Raw genomic sequence first — 23,617 nt, forward strand, 5'->3', positions numbered from 1 at the left:
AGAATGAAGGGACACTGATATTAATTATGGGTTTTAACCTTGCTGATAAGTTGATCTACTCCTTTATACTGATCTACAGTTAGACAGAACCTTAAACAAAGAAAAAACTGATTCGTTGTAACGATCAGAGATTCACCTCAGATTTTTTTTTTTTTTGATCTGCATGACCTCATTCAATATTTATGCCACAGCAACTCCAAACATTACACCTCCTTGCTAGCAGAGGTCGCCGTCTCCTGAGTACTGGTCGAGTTCCCTCCTTCACTTCTGCTTCTCTTCACTTTACTGGTACATATGCTTTCTCAGTAGTTGCGAAGTCTTGCCAGTCCTTATTGCTTTTCTATCCCCTTTCTTCTTTCTTGATATCACCTATCTTGATATCACACTATCTTTATCTAGATTTGTATCTGTTTAGTGGTCATTTTTGTATCTATATTTGGACTTGACCCAAAGTGTGAGGCATGTCAAATAAAAAATTCTTTTTATTACGTTTTTATTGTAACGAGACATCTCGAAATCGTACAGACTCTCCTGACCTTATCCCAGGGCTCTTGTTCACAATAATCTCATTGTTAACATTGTTTCAATGTACACTTAGTACTGTTTAACATTACTCTTCTACACCTGTATACTGTAATGATTTATAATCCCAATATCAGTTTCACGCAGAAGAGTCACTTTTGAGTCTGGTTCCTCTCAATATTTCTCCCTCATGCTGTCTCAGGGAGTTTTCCCTTGCCACTGTTACCGTTGGTATACTCATTAGGGATCTAAATATACATCAAGATTTTTGTAATGCTGCTTTGTGACAGTATCTATTGGTTAAAGAGCTATACAAATAAACTTGAACTGAATTAGTAATCTATGAGCTTATGATGCTCTTAGTCACATCTAAATTGTTAGTTGTAGGTTATTTATGTAATCAAGTAAATTTATTTGCAATAAATCTAGAGTAACAATGTTTCTTTAAAATAGGCAGTGAATGTGGTTATGGTATTGAATATGCTTGTACATGGTCTGAGTATTGACTAGTTGAAACAATACTTGAAACAAAACTGGACCCATTCTCGACTCAATTACTAAACAAGGCTTCAAGTCATCACGATGTCATTACAGGAAAACAACACAAGCATCGAAACAGAGCTTCACCTGAAAGTCCTCTACCTTCTTGACACACACTTTGAAGCTGCCAACCCAGCATAACATCCCTGCTGCGTACGAGCCATTGCCTGTCCATTTCATTGACTCCTTGGATTATCCTTTCTGTAAACATCACACACGTGGATCCCAGTTCTTTCTCTCTGAATGTAGGAAGCTGCAAATACGTTCTGCAGTATACGGAGAGAACCATAGTTCCACCACTAGATTTCTATACACTGATAAAGACATTTTCTGATTTTGAATTTGAACCCCCTCTTAAATGTTTTTACACTGTTCAAATGGCATAAATTGCTGTGATTGTGTTATAATGATTTTTATATAAGGTCAATGAAATCATCATTACAATTTCTCCATATTTAACAACCCCAGATGTCAAACGAACATATCTCTTATGTTTGTTTAAACACATTTAATCTAATTGGCAGGATTAACCAATCAGGATCATGCATTATTCCCATTTTTGCTTGAAAGCAACTAGCCAATTAGTTACACTGTGAGCTTGGGGATTTTAATTATTTAGTAAACAGAACTGTCATAAAAGCTTTTTATTTCTGATGTTTATTAATGTTAGTAATATGACAAGATTGTTTGACTGTATATCTTGCATTCAATTTTACCACAAATTTACATCCCCAACAGACTGCTAGTACTAGTGACCTAGTGAACTAGTGAACCACTATCAGGATGTATTTATTGATAGAGATTTCAAAGCACTTCTGTAAGTTGCTCTGGATAAGGGTGTCTGCCAAATGCCATAAATGTAAATTAAATGGCATTAATTATTAAATGGCAAATTCTGAACATTGTCAGCACTTCTACTACTGTCTGACATTCACACGTTCACAAAAGCATGAGCGCATCACACTTATCAATTTAATTGTACAAAATGTTGTGCTGATTTTGTTTTGCATATCTCTACACCCCCCTCTGAAATTAATTCCTGGATACATCACTGCTTCAGTCAGTCCACGATTTAGTTTTGTCTCACTTCCTAACATAATGATCTGGGTCTGTGTTTAGAACTGGAATAAATCAGAAATGTGGACTGAATGGAGCATTGACAGCATTCCACTTGGATCATTCCTCTTTACTGAAGAAGTATTCACATATGTCATGCAACTACAGGATACTGTTTATTTCATACAGCTACACTTTTTGAGCAAGAGATCCAATCCAATCCAATCCAACAGTCATGGATGACTAAAACCAGGTTTCCTTCTATCTAATATTGTAACACAGTAACACAACTCCCCAGTATTCACAAGAGGCCTCCAGTGAAAGCAGAGGGAGCTAAAGAGCATTGTGTGTAGCCTATTAGGGTTTTCTGGCAGAATGATGGAAATCTCATAAGGAGAGACGAGAGGGAGGTGTGGAGGAGTTCAGGAGGCGAGCAGTGGGAGTTGAGAGGTTCCATGCAGCATTGACAGGGCTGACATGGCCTCATCAGACTCGCATTTTATACTCTATTTGTGCTGAAACACTTCACTGGTTTTGTAAATAGGCAATTATTTCTGAAAGCAGATAGTGCCAAGAATCTCTGCACCGACAGCTGCATTGACTTTTTTGGCTGCATTAATAAATGTATGTATCATGCTTTTCTGAGCTTTGTGTGTTTTCATACATGATAATAATCAGTGGTTCACAAGAGCTTCACCTGTAGCAGAGGTTCAGAAGAATATTAGCAGTGTGAGGAGTAGCACATTATCCTAATAGGACTGCATTACAGTGCATTCATGAGATGAGATGGTACCTACTACATACAGTATATTAAGTGTGTGTCAAACTACCTGAGTGTTTTATTTCAGAGTTTGGAACAGTTTAAATGAAGGAGGTTTTATGTCCAGGCTGAATTCATTACTTCACTATCAGCAGGACCATCTCAAGGAATTGAAGCCCTGCAGCACTCATTACTATAGAAGAGAGTGATTTCAGAAACACAAGGCTAGGGTAGATTAATGCTGCATTCAAGGCAAAGTTGTAACTTGTAATTCCCCATGTACAACAGCTAAAAACCACCAAAAACACCCCCTCAACTTGAAATTTCAACTCTTTAACTTGGTGTATTCTTCTCAACTACCAGTTCCTTCCCTGTTTACGGAGCCACATCAAATGAACATGGCCACGCACATTGTGAACAGTGAAAAGCATCCCTTTTCTGCTTTTAAATTAGTTTATAGCAGTATTGGCTTTAGCTCAGTTCATATAAAGACATGGTCTTTGGTCATATCTATTACACTGACCGTACTAATCACTGTTATCGGCTGGCTTGTTGCTAATGCTACACGCTGTTGTCTGCTGTTGTTGCTGTACTGCAATTTCAACCCAAAATGTTGCATGGAAGTTCAATATAGTAGAACATTAACAATAGCCACGCAGGCCTGTAACTGTAAAAGTGCAGTTAAAGTAGCTTTTTATGAGCTTTCCATGCTCTGACAGAGCAAACAAAACTTTTGTGGAGGTGAAAGGCGTCCGTGTTTTGTTTTCCACTTTGCATGTCAAACGTGCCGAGGTGGGAAATGACGTTATTACAACCTGCAAATTACCACTTACAAGGCCCAAGAACGCAGCATAAGTGTGTGTGTGTGTGTGTGTGTGTGTCCTGCCTTCATACTGTTTGTTGACACAGTGTAGCTTCACTCATTTCACTTTGAAAAGCTTTATCATGGTTTTTCACGCTGTAGTTTCATAACCTGAATATGTTATAGGTAGAGTGTATCAAATCCCCCACAGCACACCTGCTCACTGCATTCACACACACTGCCAAAAAGATTAGGCAGTGGATTTTGCCATTGGGTGTCCTGAGAGCTGATGTCTTCCGCATCTAAATAAAATAAACATTTTGTATGGCATAAATCCAGTGATGCACATGCAGGTAGAGCTAAGCCATAAGGGGGTAAGAGGTTTCCTTACACTGATACACATTGACTCAACCTCAACAAAAATCAACTCGAATCTGATTGGTCAGAAGGTGTTAATTAATTTTCTGTAACAGCACCTCTGACAGTAGTGCTGCCTGCAAGGTTTATATAGTATTAATGCACTAGTTCTATCTAATATATTATCTTTTCTATAGTAACAGCTAAGTCACAGGGACTAGCAGATGCACCACAAAATGTAAGGCTAATAAAAAAAATGGATTTAAAAATGTGTTATTTATTTAACAAATCATTGAGTTATTTGTAAGGGGACGTTTATTAAACATTTATGGAAGGAGTCTACAGTGTCAGAGTTTTGTAACAGTTTTCCGCAAAACGTCTTTACATAAGACAGCCTTACGTTTTTCTATTGCTCAGTAACATAACAAGCTGCAATTTTTTTAATATATATTATTAACTTCAAGAGAGAAAAAAGACAGGCTGGTGAGGATGTTCCAGAGCATTAAATGTAATTATAAATGGATAAAAGTATGATGAATCATTCTTTAATTAGTTTAAAAAATGTAATCGTATGCAAATTGTTGTTGTATAAGAGGAATAATACACTTCTTCATGTCATGTCCTGTTGTGTTTTATTGTGTACTTAATAAATTCCTTGGTCCTAATTCATGCAGAAACTATTTTCTATTCATTCTAATATTTACCTTGTGATATAAATAAACAATAAAGCTTCAAATGTTAAGACCCTATAGTTTGTATGCTCTGTAAAATATTTTTACTTTTGTCTTTTTACTAAGAGAGAGAAAACAAAAGGGACACCAGTGAGGGAATGACTGTTTAGCGCTACCATATTGTAAGTGCTAACAGGAACTAACTTTATTAAACCTAACTATAAACAGATAAAAACTGTCATATGTTGTTCATTAATTTGTAAAAAAAAAAAAAAAAAAAAAAAAACAACATTGGCAAATTGCTGTGGTATAACAGGAATAAAACACTGCAGGACTTCACACCACTGTTGTTTTTATATTTTCCAATAACTCACCCCATCGTGGTATATTCCTTACATATCTGTCATTTTAACTGAATGGGAAGCAGTGAGATGTGGTAGACCTAATGTATGGACACTGTATCTCGAACCGCCTACATGTTCCTTGTGTTATAATTCATTAAGTCATCACATTAGATAACATCTTTATTAAAGAGTAGAATGTTTCTGCCTTTATTTCTTCCCTTATTCATTCCCTTTCTCCCTCTATCTCTAGAGAAAGGGCTGTTTATTTATTATTCATAAGCCCGGAGATGGCTGATTCTCCAGTATGTGCTGTGCTTATTTATGTGAAATGACTTATGTGATGTCTTGTTGTCCCCTCAGAGCTTTGGGGTGTAGCCAGAATATGGCCTGGGGTTATAGAAGCAGATGTGCATGCAATGAATAAACAGCTGATTGTAATGCATTGCATGGACACACACACATGTTATAGATTTCTGTGTAGCCGAGGATGAAATTAATTCATGTGCAAAAAGTGACATCTTATATTGAATGAGTAGCTTTATATTTTCATGACCAAAATGCTAGAGGACAGATCACTGAACTGCATATTATCTGGTGCTTATGAACAGTGGGTAAGTTTTTATCCTGAAATATGAAAAAGCGTGGTGTACTGTAGGTATAGCCTGTGTTCCTGAGTGGACATAAATGGTTACGTAGAGTTGTGAGGCTGAATGTTTTGCAGCTCGTTATACACCACCATCAACATTATTTCTAATGTAAGTTGAAAATGGCATGGAAGCAATGTGAGATTAAATACTTTGCACCACTCTACATGTAGTTAACGGAAAATTAAGCACCAAATCGCATTGCCACTCAGCCAAATCTTTGTGTTAGTGGTGAATTGAAATTGTTAGTCAGTCACAGGTTGTTGGGAGTCGTTTGCACTCGTAATAATGACACAAATAAAACTAATGATGCCCTCCACTGTTATTACTGCCATCATCAACACAATTATCATACAAGAATAAGAACAGGGCCAATGCTTGGCTCTGTTAGGAGATATTTGAAATCAGGAGTTGATTAAATGTAATTCAGAGACAAGCTGAGTGGAACCAAAGCCTTGTTTATGAGGCACAAATCTGTTCATCTATTTGTGCCAGTGGGAAATGCAGTCAGGCGCTCATGCGATGAGGAGGTGGGCAGCTCTGAAACGTCTCACAGATGCCAGAAAGCCCTGGAACAATGCAGCTGTGTCTGGGATGGCGAGTGTCCCTTGGAGAGCTTCTCGCTGTGGAGTCTGTCTCAAAATAATCTGCTCGCATCAGAGTCGCTTCAGAGCGTCCTGGAGGAAAAGATGGGTAGAGAGGAGACTGTGGACAGGCAGACAATCAGATTTAGAGGAAATACACACACACACACACACACACACAAGGACACACTTGTATGAAATTCATTTGCACACGGTGTAGAGGAGACACATTTCTCTCAGCAGTGCTCCAAATACAGGCCTTTTCCCAGCAGGAGGACATTTGACCAAAATGACCTGAGCGTTCAGCATGAACTGATCACTGCTGAATTTAAAGTGGTGCCTTGCAGACAGACTGCAGTGCTTTAAAAATGACCATGGAGGTAATAGATGACCTTATAAGGGAGCGGATATATCACATTTAGCACTGGTCAATCATGTAATATTGAGACATTTGAGCTCTTAGGACACCCCTCTTAAACAAATGCTTAAACACTGAACACATCACTTATATTATGGGTAATAATTTACACCAAGTTTTCTTTAACATATATTATTTACAGTAATACACCACAAGTAACACTTGTATCGTTTTTTAAATAATAAATCAAATAAGGTCTATATATATATATGTACATGCTTTTCAGTTAATCATTGCGAAGTCTTGCCAATCTTATGCTGTATAAGTTCAGAGCCATGCACTGCCTGTTTGCCTGATCCGTGTTTTGAACATTTTGCTGACTGTCTACTCTTTGGGGATGCATGGTAGTTTAGTGGTTAGCATTTTTGCTCCTCACTCCTCTACCTAGACTTCAGGAAATGCTAAATTTCATGGTTTGTTAATGTTTGTTAACTAATACAGTAACTTATGTTAGTTAAGGAAACCTCAGTGTAAAGCATTCATGTAGTAAAAGAGAGAAATCAAACAGACAGAAGTTGTCTCATTTGTCTCAACCCCTTTATGAAGCTCAAACTGATCAATTATTTATGTTAATTTCTTAATAGGGTTTCAAAGACCATCTGTTCATCAATGTTCACAGTATGGTATAAAAGCATTTAGCTAACAGGAAGAAAACTACAGCTCATCTGAAACAGAGAAAAAGACATCCTGACCTCTGACCACTTTGTGTTAATGGCCCAGTTTGTCCAGCAGTCGGCATTTCCTTCACTTTGGTTATGGGGTCATTCTGAGAGCAACCATGTACCACGGACTGATGTGAAAATGTCGTGATGGGCCTCAGGCAGATCTTAGAGTTAACATGATGAGCTAGTGTCCCTCCGGAAGATATTCCATGACACTTTGTCTTTTCAATTCTTGTTTGAAGGGAATGGTATTTAGATAGTGCAGTCACTAAAAAAAAGACCGTATAATTGAACCCAGTGTTAGATACACTTGAGAAAACGGTCTGTTCCGCAGTAGATCCTGAAGTAGTTCAGTCGATTGAAGGGTAGATTATTCTCTTTGATTAATTTCTGCATGAGGCATTTTGATTGATTTATTTGACCTCTGTTTCATGTGTGCTATACACTGCAGGCATTAGTATCTAAAAAGAGGAGTATCTAAAAAGATTGTATAAAGATTATATTTCTGTGTAACTGATGAACCAAGTCAGCATATCCATGTAGGACCCACATGGGTCCCAAATGGGCTTGAAGCTGGGACCCACAAGGTATTGTCCACGGTTTCCACTTGTGCTGGATGGGGCCCACATTTAGGGCCCATGTAAGCAAACAGGGTGGGCCCACATGGGTTAAATGGATGGAACAGAAACATGGGTACATAACATGGGCTGTAAGCAGGCAAAGACTGGGTATTGTATGGTCTGCATGGGCTACTCAAACCAGGAAAATTTACACAGAATCAAGGAACCATAACAAAGTAAACTTTTCCTTAAAAATTAACATCAGAATAAATAATTGAACAACAACAATGACAGAGTCCTGGATTTGACTGGGTTTGTTGTCTGGCGTTTCTATGCATTTACCCTCTGTGTTCATATGGGTTTCCTCTGGGTTCTCTGGTTTATTCCAACTGTCCAAGAACATGCAGGTAGGTGCATTGGCTAAGCTAGATTGTCCCTATGTATGAATGCGTGAGTGTGTGCATGGTACCATGTGTCCCATCTGGGGTGAATTCTCCTGCCATATGTGCTCAGTGTTCTCAGGATAGGCTCCGGATCCACCGGACCAGAAGATAAATGAATAATAGTATCATAACAATACCAGTAATGTCTGTACTGTCATCATCATCATCATTATTATTATTATTATTATTATTATTATTATTATTATTATTATTATTATTATTGTTGTTGTTGTTAGGCTTATAATACATAGGCTACGCTAAATAGATTTTAAATAACTGTAACTGATGTATATGGCTTGTACCCAAGCGTCTGAGTGTCACAGAGTTTGTTTACTGTGGGGACTTTCCGCGTGCAAGCAGGAACGGATGTGACGGAGATGAAGCACGAGAGAGAGAAAGAGAGAGAGAGAAAGAGGGAGATTTTTTTTTAATCATATATTTCTTTTAATATGTTTTTTTTTTTTAATACGCAAGTAAAATTGAGAAAAATAACCTGCTGAATGTGTTATTGTGCTACTGTGCTGAACTGAGTCCCTGCAAGTAAAGAGCTTGTTATTTCCGGGGGGAACCCCACACAAAAATGTACCCGGAAAAAAACCTAGATGACGTAAGATATTTCCCGCAGAAATTAGAAAGCACGGTGCTTAGTAAAGAACTCCCATTTATGTTGCTTGAGCTTGAGGCTCAACGGAATGGCTTTGGCTCCTCTCGTGTCCAGCTCTCCAGGAGAGAACGAGTACCCGTCCGGTTTCCCGCAGAGCATCTGTGATGAAGTTCCGGCGCCGAAGTACCTGTGCAGCCACTGCGACTGCGTGCTCAACGGAGCGCACCAGAGCGCGTGCGGCCACCGCTACTGCCTCGCGTGCGTCCACTGGCTCATCAGGTAAGCGCGCGCTCATCACCATCAGGGCCTGTGTGCATGCCTTACCGAGCACCAGCTCTGAACATAAGCACATATACGAAAAAAAAAATCTTTATCGTTTTTTATTCATTTAGGACCTCTTTTCCTTTTTACCCTTTAAAAAAAAGATTCAGGCTCCTTAATTATTCTGTTCTGATTCATTCTGAAGTGTACTTTGAAAATAACTGCAGTGTGCTTCAGTATTAATAGTAGATGGAGTAAAAAATTAAGCCTGGTATACAAAGTTATAATACACAAAGAAGGGATTTATTAATAATCTAATGGATAGAGAGTCAGACTTGTAACCCGAAGGTGAACCTGAAGGTCGTGGGTTCGAGTCTCAGGTCCGGCAGGGATTGTAGGTGGGGGGAGTGAATGACCAGCGCTCTCTCCCACCCTCAATACCACGACTGAGGTGAGACCCTTGAGCAAGGCACTGAACCCCCAAACTGCTCCCCGGGTGCCGCAGCAAAAAAAAAAAAAGGCTGCCCACTGCTCCGGGTGTGTGTTCACTACTGTGTGTGTGCACTTGGATGGGTTAAATGCAGAGCACAAATTCCGAGTATGGGTCACCATACTTGGCCGCAAGTCACTTCACTTCACCCAGATGAGGATGGGTTCCCTTTTGAATCCAGTTCCTCTCTAGGTTTCTTCCTCATGTAGTCTCAGGGAGTTTTTCCTTGCCACCGTCGCATCTGGCTTGCTCATTAGGGATACATTTATAAATGTAAAATTTATATCCAGAATTTATATATTTCTGTAAAGCTGCTTGGTGGTAATGACCATTGTTAAAAGCGCTATACAAATAAAGTTGAAGTGAATTGAAAGTTTCACAGAAACAGGACGTTTAGGACCACCAAGCTTCTGCGGGTGAAACCTATCCATATTCAAGATTCAAGATTCAGATATCTGTTGCCCCCTTTACCCACCACTCACCCATTTTAACCTTTAAATGCATATCAGATTCCATTCACAAATGTAAATTTATTTACTATCTCCCCCTCCTTATGAGGCCATAGATGATCAAATATCTATCAATTTAAATAAAGTCTGAAAAGATCTCGGGAAGGGGGGGGGGGGGGGGGGGGCGGGGGTGTCAAAAAAAAAAAGGATAGTCAGAATGCATCTACTGTACATCCACTATATGTACTACATGTCCGAAACATCCTGTTTTTCTGGACCCCTAGTGTACTACGCTAGGCATTCTAGATTTTCTTAATACTAATTTAATATTTGACAGTTATTCTTTCAAAAAAAAATTTAGATTTTCAGACATTACGTTGGAAAAAATGAAAGCTGTCTATCAGGGATTGCCTGAAAACTCAGATGCAAGTGCGACAAGAACTCCAAAAGAACTGTGGTAGATTCTCCAAGATGCTCAGAAAAAAAAACTTACTTCCTTGTAAAACTGTACAAAATGTACCTGAGCCTACTGATGCATTTTTTAAAGAAAGTTAGGATCAGGTGATATGTATGTGATTTATCCATGAGGGATCCGCTGTTATTTCCACATTCACTAATCCGTCATGGAAAAGCGACCTGCACGTCACGTACACTGTGTGGACTGTTTGGCTATAAAACAGATTTTATACTCATGAATAAATTTTTGATAGTTGTTAGAGAGTCTAATTAACTGAAAAAAGCAACTTCAGAAGTGACCTTGACAATAATATATAACTTACATGAAATATGAAAGTGCTTTGTGCTACATGAGTAACAAAAAAAAAAAATCAGTGGGCATGAAAATTAAAATTTACGGGATGTATGCAGGGACTGCGCCAAAAAAGTACCATTACTTTGGGGAACCTTTAAAGGTGTTACACAGAAAATGACTGAAAAAGTTTCCAAGTAGAATGTCATTAGAAAGAACCGGTAAACGTCCAGAGAATATAAAAATAACCTTTTTTTTCTGAGGGTATTTATTTAGACATATTTGTGCATTCATGCTTTGTTTTAATGTTTTTTAAGCTAGTTTTTTCTTTCTTTCTTTCTTTCTTTCTTTCTTTCTTTTGTCTGTTTGATTTTTGTTTCTGTTTGTTCACTTTTTGTTTTTCTGTTTATTTGTTTGTTTGTTGATTGATTGATTCCATACTTCTTTTCCTATGTTACTTATATGCCGTTCTTTATTTTCTTTTTTTTAAATTACAGAAACAACAAAAATCTTGTGTGCACAAAGTGTAAAGAAGACCCTAACCAGCAAAGCAACCATGGCTTACTGACTCTTGACCAGGTATGTACTAGATCATTTTCATTCGGAGAGTCATTGTATCATTGATTCATTGATTCATTCATCTTCAGTAGCTGCTTCATCTTCATCATTACACCTCTTAATTATGGGTAGCTGTACTTGTCGGCAAATGGTTTCCAGTCAGTGGCTTAGTTTATTAATTATTTCTTAGAGCGTAAAACTAGCAAAATATACCCTACATATCTGTGTGCGTTTATGTACGAACAAAGTCAGGCAGAAATCGGTGGCAGTCACATAAATTTGAAACAGTAAATGATCAGCTGGATATGGTGTATTTAAACCCTTTGGTCATTTGATTGTGTAAAACTACATATCGGTCACTTTGTGGTGTTTTATTACTGACTACAGCCCATTAGACACCATCTACTTCATCCACCAGTGGGAAGAGACCACCACATGACCACCACTGACATATTATTTGGATCATTCTCAGCACAGCAGTGACTCTAACATGATAGCGGCATCTTGCGAGTTCTGGTTGCGAACTGGTATGATTGCTGGGATTTCACTCTGTGTCACTGCTGGGTTGAGAAGGGTTACAAAATGAACACATACAGAGTTATAGTGTGTAAGGGGAGGTGCACATAGCAACTGCATATAATACACTCCTACCAGCATCATACACACTACCACATCAGTGTCACTGCTAATCCACTACCCTAATAATATCCATGCGGTGGTGGTTCTTTCCACTGATCACGGTGTAGAGGGATGCTGACAGATGTGCATAGTGACAGATGTGCAAAATGACAGTCAGTAAAAGTGCAACTATGTGGTAGGTCTTACTTAATAAATTGGTTGTTAACTGTATAGTGAGTGTACTGAGGATTAATGTATTATAATGTTCATCATTGATGTCAAATGTCATATTACACTGACCCGCAGAATTTTACTGTGGCTTTAAGTGGAGGTGGTGAAAATCGTCATACCTGGTTATGTATGAGAAGTCTCACCACTTTATCAACATAATCTGTTTTCTAATAAATCTTCTACCACCATTCTGTCAGCATTAATCATGTGACTTTCAGTCAACTTGATTTAATCTGCACCCTTTTTTGCCCCCAAACCTTTTGGACAAATCACCCAATCGGACATAATTTAGGACTACTGTAATATTTTGGCATATTTTTGTTGTTTTTTTTTTTTTTTCTTGACGTATGTTATTCTTCTGAGTCAGAGTCAATGGGTGGAGAAATTTTCACATTTTTATTAAATAGCACCTACACTCTTCATTTAAATGTGGCTTGTTTGAATGTGACTCACAGTAACTAATAATTTCATAGTAGTAGCACACAATATATGTCTTCATGATTTGAGCATAATCCATAATATTCATTTGTAAAAATAAATGAATAAAACAAAAGACAAGATTGTGAGTTTCTCTCATGAACTTATAAATCATGAGGTCATGACCCCTAGTTTGGGAACCCCTGACCTACATCATGACAACCTGCTCTTTGATTTTCTTCCTCTCTATTTGGATATTTCCAGTCATTCTCTGTTCTGTAGTCCTGAGCTACTCCAGTGAGTGGCTTTGAGTAAGGTAGTTGTGTAACATTAATTTTGTGATATGTGATTTTAGATCAAGTATGTTGGGCTGCATTCCAGTTAAAGAAAAGATGTATGCTCACAGGCAACCCAGTTTTGATTTACAGAAAAATTGGTATGAGTCACAGAAGTGTTTCAGGAAAATTGTCATAATTTCCCCCTTTTTTGTGACTGCAGTTCTTCAACGACGCAGCGATCAATAAAGAGATTCTAGCGCTGAGAGTGCATTGCACTAACCACGGCTGTATGTGGAAGAGCACCCTGAAGGACTTTGAGGTACTTTCCTGTGTGTGCATAAAAAAAAAAAACCACAGAGTGACATACAACCTGGGTGCATAATTTTGAAAGGCAGATGATTAAAGATATCAGCAGAGTCACTTCGTTACGATAAAACACAATGCAGCTGACCTTTATACAGGGATCACACAGATGCTAGGAAGTAAAACTGCAAGTTCTAGAGTTTGAGGTATGCTTAATTTTGACTATACCACAGCACTGTTGAATTTTTGAATCAGATTGAATCAGTAGGTGAAAATAAAAGGATTAAAAATGTGTTGTTTTTTAACAAACATACATGTAGAATCATTAATATGTTAATACTGAACATGTATGGAAGGAGTCTCCAGTTTCAGTGCTATGTAACAGTCAGTAAGTTCAGTAAGTCAGTAAGTTCTATCATGTGAAAGTCTTCAGGACAGAGCACAGTAACATGCTGTTAAAGAAAAGTTAATGAAAAAAGAGATGCTGGTGAAGGAATGACCGTTATTTAGCTGCTAACTTGTTTTGTGGTCATTTCACAACATTAAATGTAACTCTAAATGGATAAAAAAGTATATGTTTGTTTGCTGTGGTGTAAGAGGAATATAATACTTTGGGATGTGCTGTTATATGAAAATAATCAACTTCAGTACCTCTGCTTCACTTCAGGCAAAATCACACCATCCTGTTGTTGATTGTTTTCCTGTACCAGCACACCCCCAAGTATTTTATTCCTTAAATAAATCACACACCTGATTTTAACCTTATAAGTAGTCTCAGTAATGTTTTGTATTTTAATAATGTTGCAGTTTAATAATCTCACAGCTATTTAGTGTGTATATTGTGTGCTCAGCGTGGGTAAATCCCGTTGAGATGGAGGTGGCTGTGATGTTAGCAGTTAGCCACTTTAAACTAATCTTAGCAGTGGACATAAAGAATATTGGCAGATGACAGGTATAATCAAATCAGTACCTGCTTGCCAGATCTGCATGGTTGCCAGATCAGCTAAAATAGACTAATTAACATAATGTATAGCTGGGTTAAATGGAAGTGACAAAAGCATGTGCAGGAGGGAAAATGACATCTTTGTATTTAAATGTGTCAGAGAGTCTCCACACACTTATAACACTCTTCAGAGCTGAAATGACACAATGTAGATATTTTGCAGAGGCTGCTTGACATTTATTGAGCTTAAATGTTGCTCTGCCCCATACTAGAAAAAAAAAACAGATTTTTATCTACATTGAAAATGCTGCAAAATTTCCTTTAGAAAAACTGTATGAGCCTTGTTTATGTCTTGTTTTGTACCGGTTGACATTTTGTTGCGGCTGTGAATAAAAGGGGGTTTTGACTACATTTTTTCAAACAATAGCTTTTTAAGATGTTAGGTCTGGCACTCAAAATCCAAATATTCATTTTTAGTATCAGGGTTGCTGTTTTGTGATTCTCTAAATAATTCCTCATTGTGTGTGTGTGTGTGTGTGTGTGTGGCTGTGTGTGTGTGTGTGAATTTTTACAAGTTATAGGGCTTTTTCCCGGCAAAGTTTCCTATCAGATCCTCTTGTGAGTTCATGCTTTAGCCTCAAACCTGACACTAGGATGATTTACCAAAATGATTCATTATGTATAAAAGGCCAGATTTAATGTTTTGTGTCTATTGAAACCCTCATCAGGCAATAAATTAAATAAATTGCCTACCGGGGTTCCCAAACATTTTTATTCTCTGAACCCCTTCAACCCAAATGATTTGCCTGAAATTTTAAGCAGGCCAACATTAAGTAAACCTTTTGCTTGTAGAAAACTTCTGCTGCTGTTTTAAGTTACACAACATTGCCTTGAAATATTCAGCTGGTTTTATGGCCAGTTTTTCCTGTTTTGTTTCCAAATTTCTTTTTAAGAAAGCTGGCTTCATACTTTCATTAGAAAGATACTCCATCACACACTTGCAAAGGCTTTTGGCATTGTCCCACGTTATTCCTCACTGTATTCCTCACAGCACTGAAGATTTGGTTGTCTGACTTGTGCTTGTAATTTTCATTTCCTGATGTTTTTAGCCACAAAGAATGAATTAGCTAGCTAACTAGTAGCTAGTCATTTATTTTTAATTCTCACGTGCTAAGAACTATTATCACATGCCCCATGAGTAATTCAATCAACTTCTATAAGTTTTTACTTACAAGGTTACAGTAAAGTGATATAATTTGTATAATGGTTATAACGTCATGGTTTTAATTCATTTAGTTTTTTTCTTGTAGAAATGTATATTATTCACTTGACTTTTTAATCACATTTATGGCATTTGGCAGACACCCTTATCCAGAGTGACTTACAATTATCTCATTCATACAACTGCGCTATTGAGTGTTAAGGGCCATGCTCAGGGGGTCAGCTGTGGTAGCTTGGCAGTGCTGGGATTTGAACTCACAGCCTTAGAATTAGAAGCACAATGACTTAACCACTGAGCTACCATTTCCCACTTCTCCTTATCACACTCTCATGAACCACCTGCAATTCCATCGTGAACCTCTAGGGGTTCATGAACCCCTGTTTGGGAAACCCTGTCTCAGGATCGGAGAGCTTCTCACTACTGTTTTTTTTTTTTGACTCATTTCTTATGCATTCATGAAACTTTCTCTGTCAAGGCACAAAATACTGAGTGGGAATTATTGCAATGAAGCTGTTATTGCGATTTGTGAAGGCTGATAGAAATGACTGACCCTGTGTTTGCACGTTCTGAAAATACGAGGCAATGACAGCTACAGAGAGTGCACAGTCAAAACGAAAGGGTTGTTTGGACGCATATTAATTCAATTTCAATGTCAGAAGAAACCATTTTTCAACTATTTTATTTGCCAAGTCATATTGTTTTGAAATAATGATTCAGATCAAAAGACCTCGTACAGTCCCTGCTTTGCCACCTATCACTTTCTGGCCTCAGTTTTTTTTTTCTCTGCACTGTAGCCTCACTTGCTAGAATGGTAGTCAGCATGCACTGTCTCTGCTGTACTGTCTGTAGTTTACACTTTTGTATAGGGATCAGAACCAAATGAAGTTCCCAAATGACTAGGATCTTTTCAATAAAAAAATAAACATTGATTGTTTATTAACACTTTATTTAACAGTTCCCTATGCTTCTATTAGTTTCATAGCATTCACTGAATAATTCATGGTGGTTGCTGAATAATATCATTTAAGACAAATAGCTGACTTTATGATGGTTATCATGTGGTACAAACTCTAAGGAATTTTTTTGGGGGGGGTTAATAGGAAGAATAAAAGGAAGAATAGGAGAAATAAAACATGATGGGGCTTGCTGTTATAGGATAATAATCAGTAATGTCAGAATAGTATGATACTAGTTGACTTAGTTATTCAACTAGTAGTGAGTTGTCACAGTAAGGACTGCCTTGATAAATGCAATGTATGCAGCAGCAGATAGATACACTAAAGGGTACTAGGTTTAATTCTTGCTGTCACATCTGTTAACGTTTAGAAATGTTAGGAATTTAGATCAACTCCTTGGAGCTGCCTGATGCTAAAAAGTCACCTTACAAGTATATGATTATAGAGAAGTGTAGTGAGTAAAAGTCAAAAGTATTAGGTGAAAATAAACATAAGTACAGATACTTAAACGCCGCTTGTCCAATCAAATTAGTGGACCGGAACTAACTGTTATATAATGATACAGTACTTTAGTTACACAAAATAATTCACCAGTACTTTGAGTTTATACCACACATAAATACTGTTATACCCAGAACTTTCTGAACCTTAAAAGCCAGTATTACACTGATACACAGTGTAATAAATGTAGGCTTGTGTGATATTGGGAAATGTAATAAATGTAGGCTTGTGTGAAAATTCCCTGGTCACGATTTTCCATTTTTAAATATTGTGATAAACCGAAAGTGATAAACTAAAAAGAGACAGGAAAACAAGCATTTCTACCATTTCAGGGTTAAGGAGAGTACAGAAGGGCGTAATAATATTATCAGTTGTGTGGTCTGGAACTGCTTGCTGGCAGCGGCAACTCACCTGGATTGGACCCAGATGGTGGACTTTTAGGTGATACCAAAGAAATTTGCAGGAATAACAGTACATTTATGCTTTAATCTTTTTACAAATTGGTTGTCTAATGTCCACATGGCTGACATTTTTCACCGTTGCTGCTCAACGCTTCCGGTGCAGGAAGAAAAATGAAAAAAGAATACACAGCATATTTAATCACTTTCTAGTGATTATTACATTAACGTTTTTGTTAAGTGTTAGATTTGGCACTTAGTTGTAGGCCTATTTAACTAAGTTTTTTAGGTCAAAAATATTGTCCTTTTTTCTCTTTTAAGTGCCGTTTGACCATTTTCAGCTGAAATATTTCAGTGGCATCCCCAATAAATATAGTTAGCTGATGTTAAATATATATTTGTCCAATGTTAGCTAAGTCAAATATACACTGATAGATTTTATTTCAAATTAATACACTCCAAACACTGTCCATTTAACTTCATTTAAAGCAAGGAGAGCCCTGAGAGCACATAATTTCTAGTAAACGTTACTGGATATCATGGCAGTATAATATTGTGTGTTGAATACGCCTAGATAGAAGCAACTCATACTTAGTCAATTTTGAAAACTAAGTGTAAAGTAAAAATCCTAATATCAAATGTCAAGGCAAAATATACGAATTTGGATCTGCTTGTTTCTTTGCTGACTGAAAGACACCCACAAGACATGCTTTTATATTTCACCAGCCATGTGTAAATTAGGAAGGTGTGCCTATCTTCATTTCTATGTACGTGCTTAATAGCTCGAAATGGCAAATCCAGCAGCGCTAAAAAGGTCGTAAAAATGGCCGTAATTAGCTCGTCCCATAACACATACCTTTAGGCCAAAATGAGAAATGAGATCTGCACTTTTACATTTGGAACCAACCTGGAAATGAGATCTGCAGAGTTTCTGATCTGATGTAATTGGCCATTCAGGGCCGTAGAGACACACTAACCTTTTAGCTAAGCTTTTTTATGGTCTGCTGGCCTACATTACTACTACAGGATACCACTAGAATGTAGTTTGGATATAAGAGCTGGATTTTGTGGTCACCTCATTCCACAATCTAACCACTAGCACTTATCCAAAGCGGCACAGCAACTTTTTAGTTTTTTAAATCTCAATAAATCTGCCAGACAGAGAGCAAAGACGGGTTGTGTTCTTTTATCCTTGCGGCCTTCTCGTGTTGCTTCTAAAGACTTTCTTGGTGTAAGTGGACAAGCTTCACATACTTCAGTCATCTCTCACCGTCTTTTAGATCTTTTTTCTGATGTTTTTTTCCTTTGACCTTGCTGATGTCTGACTGAAAAGGTCCTTTTCTCTCTTTTTAGCTAAAAGAGCTTATTAAAATGTGATTGAGTCCTAAAGAGCTCTTTTAACATTAAAAAAATATAGCTTGACTTTTTTTACTGGAACATTGGCGAAAGCATGTTTACTCATTTTGTGGAGACATGGTCACTATTTCTACAAACATTAGTCTATGTGATGACTGAAGAAAAATGTGGCTATTAACCTTATCCTGCTAAAAATACCACATAGATTATGAGCATTATTAACTATCAAAACTGCAGTTGCAAAAATGGACGCTGAGCCCTTTTGGAAAATGGAAACTTGAATTGTTGCCAGATGTTAAAAAAACACTATTCCTGAAATATCCTGATTGTAGCCTTTGAACATCTTCTAGGAGCATCAGAGTCAGTGTGAGTACGCCTTAATCCCCTGCAATGTTGGCTGTGGCTTGATGGTTTTGAGGAGGACATTGGCCACTCACCTGGAGAAAGGCTGTCCCAATAATAAGAGCACATGTCCTACATGTTCCTCCCCTCTGACCCCTTCAGAGCTCCAGGTAAGAATGTCCCATCCATCTACAGTGACTTGCATAAATATTTACCCCTCCTTGAACTTTTCCACATTTTATAATGTCACAGGATGGAACTGAAATGGCCTTTCATACGATTGGGATTGTATGTCATGAATGTACAGAAAATGGCCCATAATATTGAAGTGGCTGGGGAAAAAAATAACATAGTTTGGAAAATTATTTACGAATAAAAATATGATTGCGTAAGTATTTACTCCTATTGCTGGGAAACCCTTAAATTAGTTCTGGTGCATCAGAAGTCACATTGTTACATCCATTATATTACAGGTTATGAATGGGTAGATGAAGAGTGAACAAATTCTAATGTTGTTTTTCCTAATGCTAATCTTTTTTTTTTTTTTGAAGTTTGGCGGAACTGTGTAGTTGGTGTGGAGTGATATTTGTGCTGCTAGCATTCAGATTTGTAACTATAAAAAGTTTTTTATAAAAAGAAATTGTACATTTGAACTAAACTTGAAATTGCATGCATGGCTTTATAACTGAACTTGAAAGTCAACTTTAAACCAATCAGGACTGAGTGTCCTAAAATCATTGTAGCACAAATGCCATCTCTATGGTGACAACTTTAATCTAGAGGTGTGCCTGGTTACTAATTTAGCAATTTAATGAAGATGAATGAATTAATGCAGTAAATGAGCCACACACGAGCAACCTGCCGCCTTGCAGTACACGCCCATGTTAATCAACATGGTCTTTATTTGTCCAGCGAGCTTCATATCTAACTGCTCAATCCCCCCTCATAAAAGTAAAAACCACTCGCTTCCATAACTTTTTTATTGGGTCTAATGGGATCCCAGTCTTGATCCACACCTCCACATTAATCCTAACTTTACAATACTTTTGGGAAACTGAGCCCAGATGTGTAAAATCTAAATTCATCTTTGGTAGTATCACTATTTCAAGTTCAATTAATTGAATTTAGGTTCAACTAATTTATATTTCTATAGTGCTACGTCCGAGATCTTTGAGAAAATGCAAACACTGAGCCAAACAGCAGCCAGGAAATTACCAAGTTCCCCATGCTGAATCTGAATTTGGTGAATCTGAAATATGCAAGAAATAAGAAATTTGCACTAAATGTTGTATTTGCTTTAATTACATTTTAAAATGGTCAGGGCTGAGTTTGCCAAAAGCAAGGGCTACTGATCAGAAGGTCATGAGTTCAATCTCCAGCACCACCAAGCTGCTACTGTGGTTCATAAGGTCACTGACCTGTTCTGCTTCAGGAGCACCATATCATGACCCTGCGTTCTAGCTTCAGCTAACTAACCAGCTGGGATACACAAAGAAAAGGATTGTGCTGCACTGTACTTGTACATGTATACATAACAATAAATGATTTCCTCTTTTTCTAATTCCAAACAATTTGCAGTTCCAATCCAGTTAAAATCTGACTCCTAGCAGCACAAATATAATTCTGCATTTGTACCTTCTCCAGGAGCTACAGTTTGTCTTACCAAGGTTGCATTATTTATACTGTATGTAGTGCTGTGTAGAATCCCTGCATTGTCATGTATGCTGTATTTTGCAGGAGAGCAAGAGCATGTATTGTAGTTTTCTATGAATCCAGGTCAAGAAGCAGGGGTCAAAGCACAGATGGTCAGCATAGTTAAATCAAATAATCCAAGGTCGAAATAAAGGCAAAGGTCTAAAACAGAGAACATAATGAGTAGAGTAGGGCAAACAGGGAAAATGAAACTAGACACTGAAACAAAGGAAACCTTGAAACAAGACAGCAAGAAGTAAAATGTAAAACTAATGTAAAATTGCCACCCCCTATGCCATATGATATAACTAATATGTGAAATGTAGAAACCAAGTTGCTTTAAATGTATTGAGAGCTTTAGAGAAGGATGTGGTTGAACTACACACTTTTGATCAGTATCGCAATATTAATCGTAATCTTTAAATGTGCATATGTGCATTAGTTTTAGTCTACAGAAAGAGCAAATCGAAAACAACAATATCTGTGGATTTCCTTTATAAAGTTAAAAAAAGAACATCTAGTATGATAACTTACTTAATACATGAAATATATCAGGAGTTACTCTAAGTTTTTGTGGACTTGTCTTAATATTTAATTACATTACACCAGATTAATTAGCCTACAATAGTAGACAGAGTGGCTTGTTAGCTTGTTCATATAGATTTTTCCTGTGCTCAATTTGCTCAAGGTTACTGGATGTTAATATGCCAGCTCTCTCTCTCTCTCTCTCTCTCTCTCTCTCTGTCTCTCTGACATTGATTTGAGAGGGGAAAAAAGAAAGAAATCCTGGACTGGTAATTGGTATTTTCTGAATTGTGTGAAATGAATGTAAATAAGTGAGTGCCTTAGTCCAGGTTCCTCATCACTGATTCCAACATGGCAGCTTTAACTCAGCGAGTGTTCAATTTTTAGTAGTACCATCATGTCAGAGAGAGTCGAGGAGATGCCATGGCTGTACCTCTTGAATTTTATTACACTAGACGAGGCATCAGAAAAAGAGCTGATGTCTCACAACATTTCTCTTTCAAGGTTGATTCTAAGCCAGTGCAGTGGAGCTGGAGACTTTTTTTATTTGCTTGGCTTTTTTATGCAGTGCCATTTTGATGACCCAGAGACAGAGCACATTTTTGTAAGCTGTGTGTAACGTATTAAAGACAACAACAACAAAGTGTCAAGAAACATCTTTTAAATATGATGTGTAATTAGGAGAATTGATCATAGACATGTTTGTAGTTTGTCTATTTTTGTCATGTGGCTTCTAGCATAGCTAGCTACATTTCTCTGTGAGAATAGGATAGCATAATTAACTATTTTTCAAAAAAAAAAAAGTAGCAAAACACTCACAACAAAAAATGCAGTTTAGGGTTGTGGCTAACTGTGGAAAACAGTTCTAGATATGATTTCATTCATGTATTAGAAATAAACATCAGTCTACTTTATTTGTGTTAAATGCAATTTACAATTTTCTTATTCTTTAAAACCTCTTTAGCTAGCTGCGATTTATGTACAGAAAATAGTAATAGCTATGCTAGTTATGGCATTAATGCTAGTTATTAGCTATGCTAGTTATGGCAATTATGCTAGTTTTTCTCCATAAAGTTTTTCTCCACTGGCGTATTGCATCTTTTTTAGCTCTAACCAAAATTTTGTAAAAAGTAGTCTGGAAAATATTGAATTTTGAATTTCCAAAGATGCAGCCAGTTATCTTTTGTGGTGTTACTAAAAAAAAGGACTGTGACTTATACAGAAAATAAAATTAGCTATGCTATTCATGGCACTAATGCTAGCTATTAGCTATGCTAGTTATGGCGATTATGCTAGTTTTTGGATTAAAATTTGCCATTTCATTGCTTTCCTGTTCCAAAATGAAGGTTAATTAGGTTATTAAAGCATTAAAGCTTTTTCCCTTTGCCTTATTGCAACTTTTTTGGCTTTAACCACCAAAATTATTGATATTACTGTGTAGTACACTAAAAGCTAATTCTTAAGTGTAGTGACTTGTGGCCAAGTATGGTGACCCATACTAGGAATTTGTGCTCTGCATTTAACCCATCCAAGTGCACACACACAGTAGTGAACACACACACGGAGCAGTGGGCAGCCTTTTGCTGCGGCACCCGGGGAGCAGTTGGGGTTTCGGTGCCTTGCTCAAGGGTCTCACCTCAGTTGTGGTATTGAGGGTGGGAGAGAGCGCTGGTCATTCACTCCCCCCACCTACAATCCCTGCCGGACCAGAGACTTGAACCCACAACCTTCAGGTTCACCTTCGGGTTACAAGGCCGAGCCTCTAACCATTAGGCCACGACTTCCCTCAGCCCAGGACATTTTACAGCAAATCCCAAAAGCATATTTCATCCCACTTTATACATGTATACATATACAGGGTGTCTCAAAAGTCTCCATACATAGGGGACTATGTATGCCAGCACCATGTCAATTGTACCTTCGTCAGTGGATGTTCATGGACATCCACATCTTGGTTGGTTCGCAGCACTTCCAGACTTTTTGAATTTGCTGATAAGTTTGGCAGCAGTGTCGTGTGTGAGTTGCTTGCCATGTTTCCTGATAAAGTCAGCCGCAACCTTGCGACAGCTTCCTGATCCAGCCATGAGAATGATTTCATTATGTTCTTCTTATTAAAGGCATTATTAAAGGCTATCTGAAAAAAATATATACAATATAAACAGTATGAGAAATTTTGGAAGAAATTTTGCTAAAAAGCGTTCATTTCTCCTATGTATGGAGACTTTGGAACACCCTGTAGAATAACAAGAAATACAGATTTGACCTAAAATCAGTATCTTTGGTACATATGAGAGTTTTTGGAGCTCAGATATTGCCTGACCTCATACAGACCTCATCTCTGCAGTAGCCAGACAAAGTTTGA

General features: G+C 37.5%; 1 protein-coding gene across 2 annotated transcripts in view; it reads left to right on the forward strand.

The window, feature by feature from the left end:
- The first annotated feature begins 8,750 nt into the window (after positions 1–8,750).
- The window catches only part of traf1 (TNF receptor-associated factor 1), a 29,115-nt gene continuing 14,248 nt past the window's right edge, over positions 8,751–23,617 (forward strand). Inside the window, exons 1-4 of one of the 2 annotated variants that reach the window (XM_026927965.3) lie at positions 8,751–9,246; positions 11,413–11,494; positions 13,238–13,336; positions 19,047–19,208. In XM_026927965.3, the coding sequence (XP_026783766.3) occupies positions 9,056–9,246; positions 11,413–11,494; positions 13,238–13,336; positions 19,047–19,208 (534 nt within the window). In that variant the 5' untranslated portion in view covers positions 8,751–9,055. The remainder of the gene's footprint in view (positions 9,247–11,412; positions 11,495–13,237; positions 13,337–19,046; positions 19,209–23,617) is intronic. The other variant, XM_026927966.3, reaches the window with a different exon arrangement.

The sequence above is a fragment of the Pangasianodon hypophthalmus genome, chromosome 8 (genome assembly GCF_027358585.1).
Source record: "Pangasianodon hypophthalmus isolate fPanHyp1 chromosome 8, fPanHyp1.pri, whole genome shotgun sequence".
Taxonomy (NCBI): Eukaryota; Metazoa; Chordata; class Actinopteri; order Siluriformes; family Pangasiidae; genus Pangasianodon; species Pangasianodon hypophthalmus.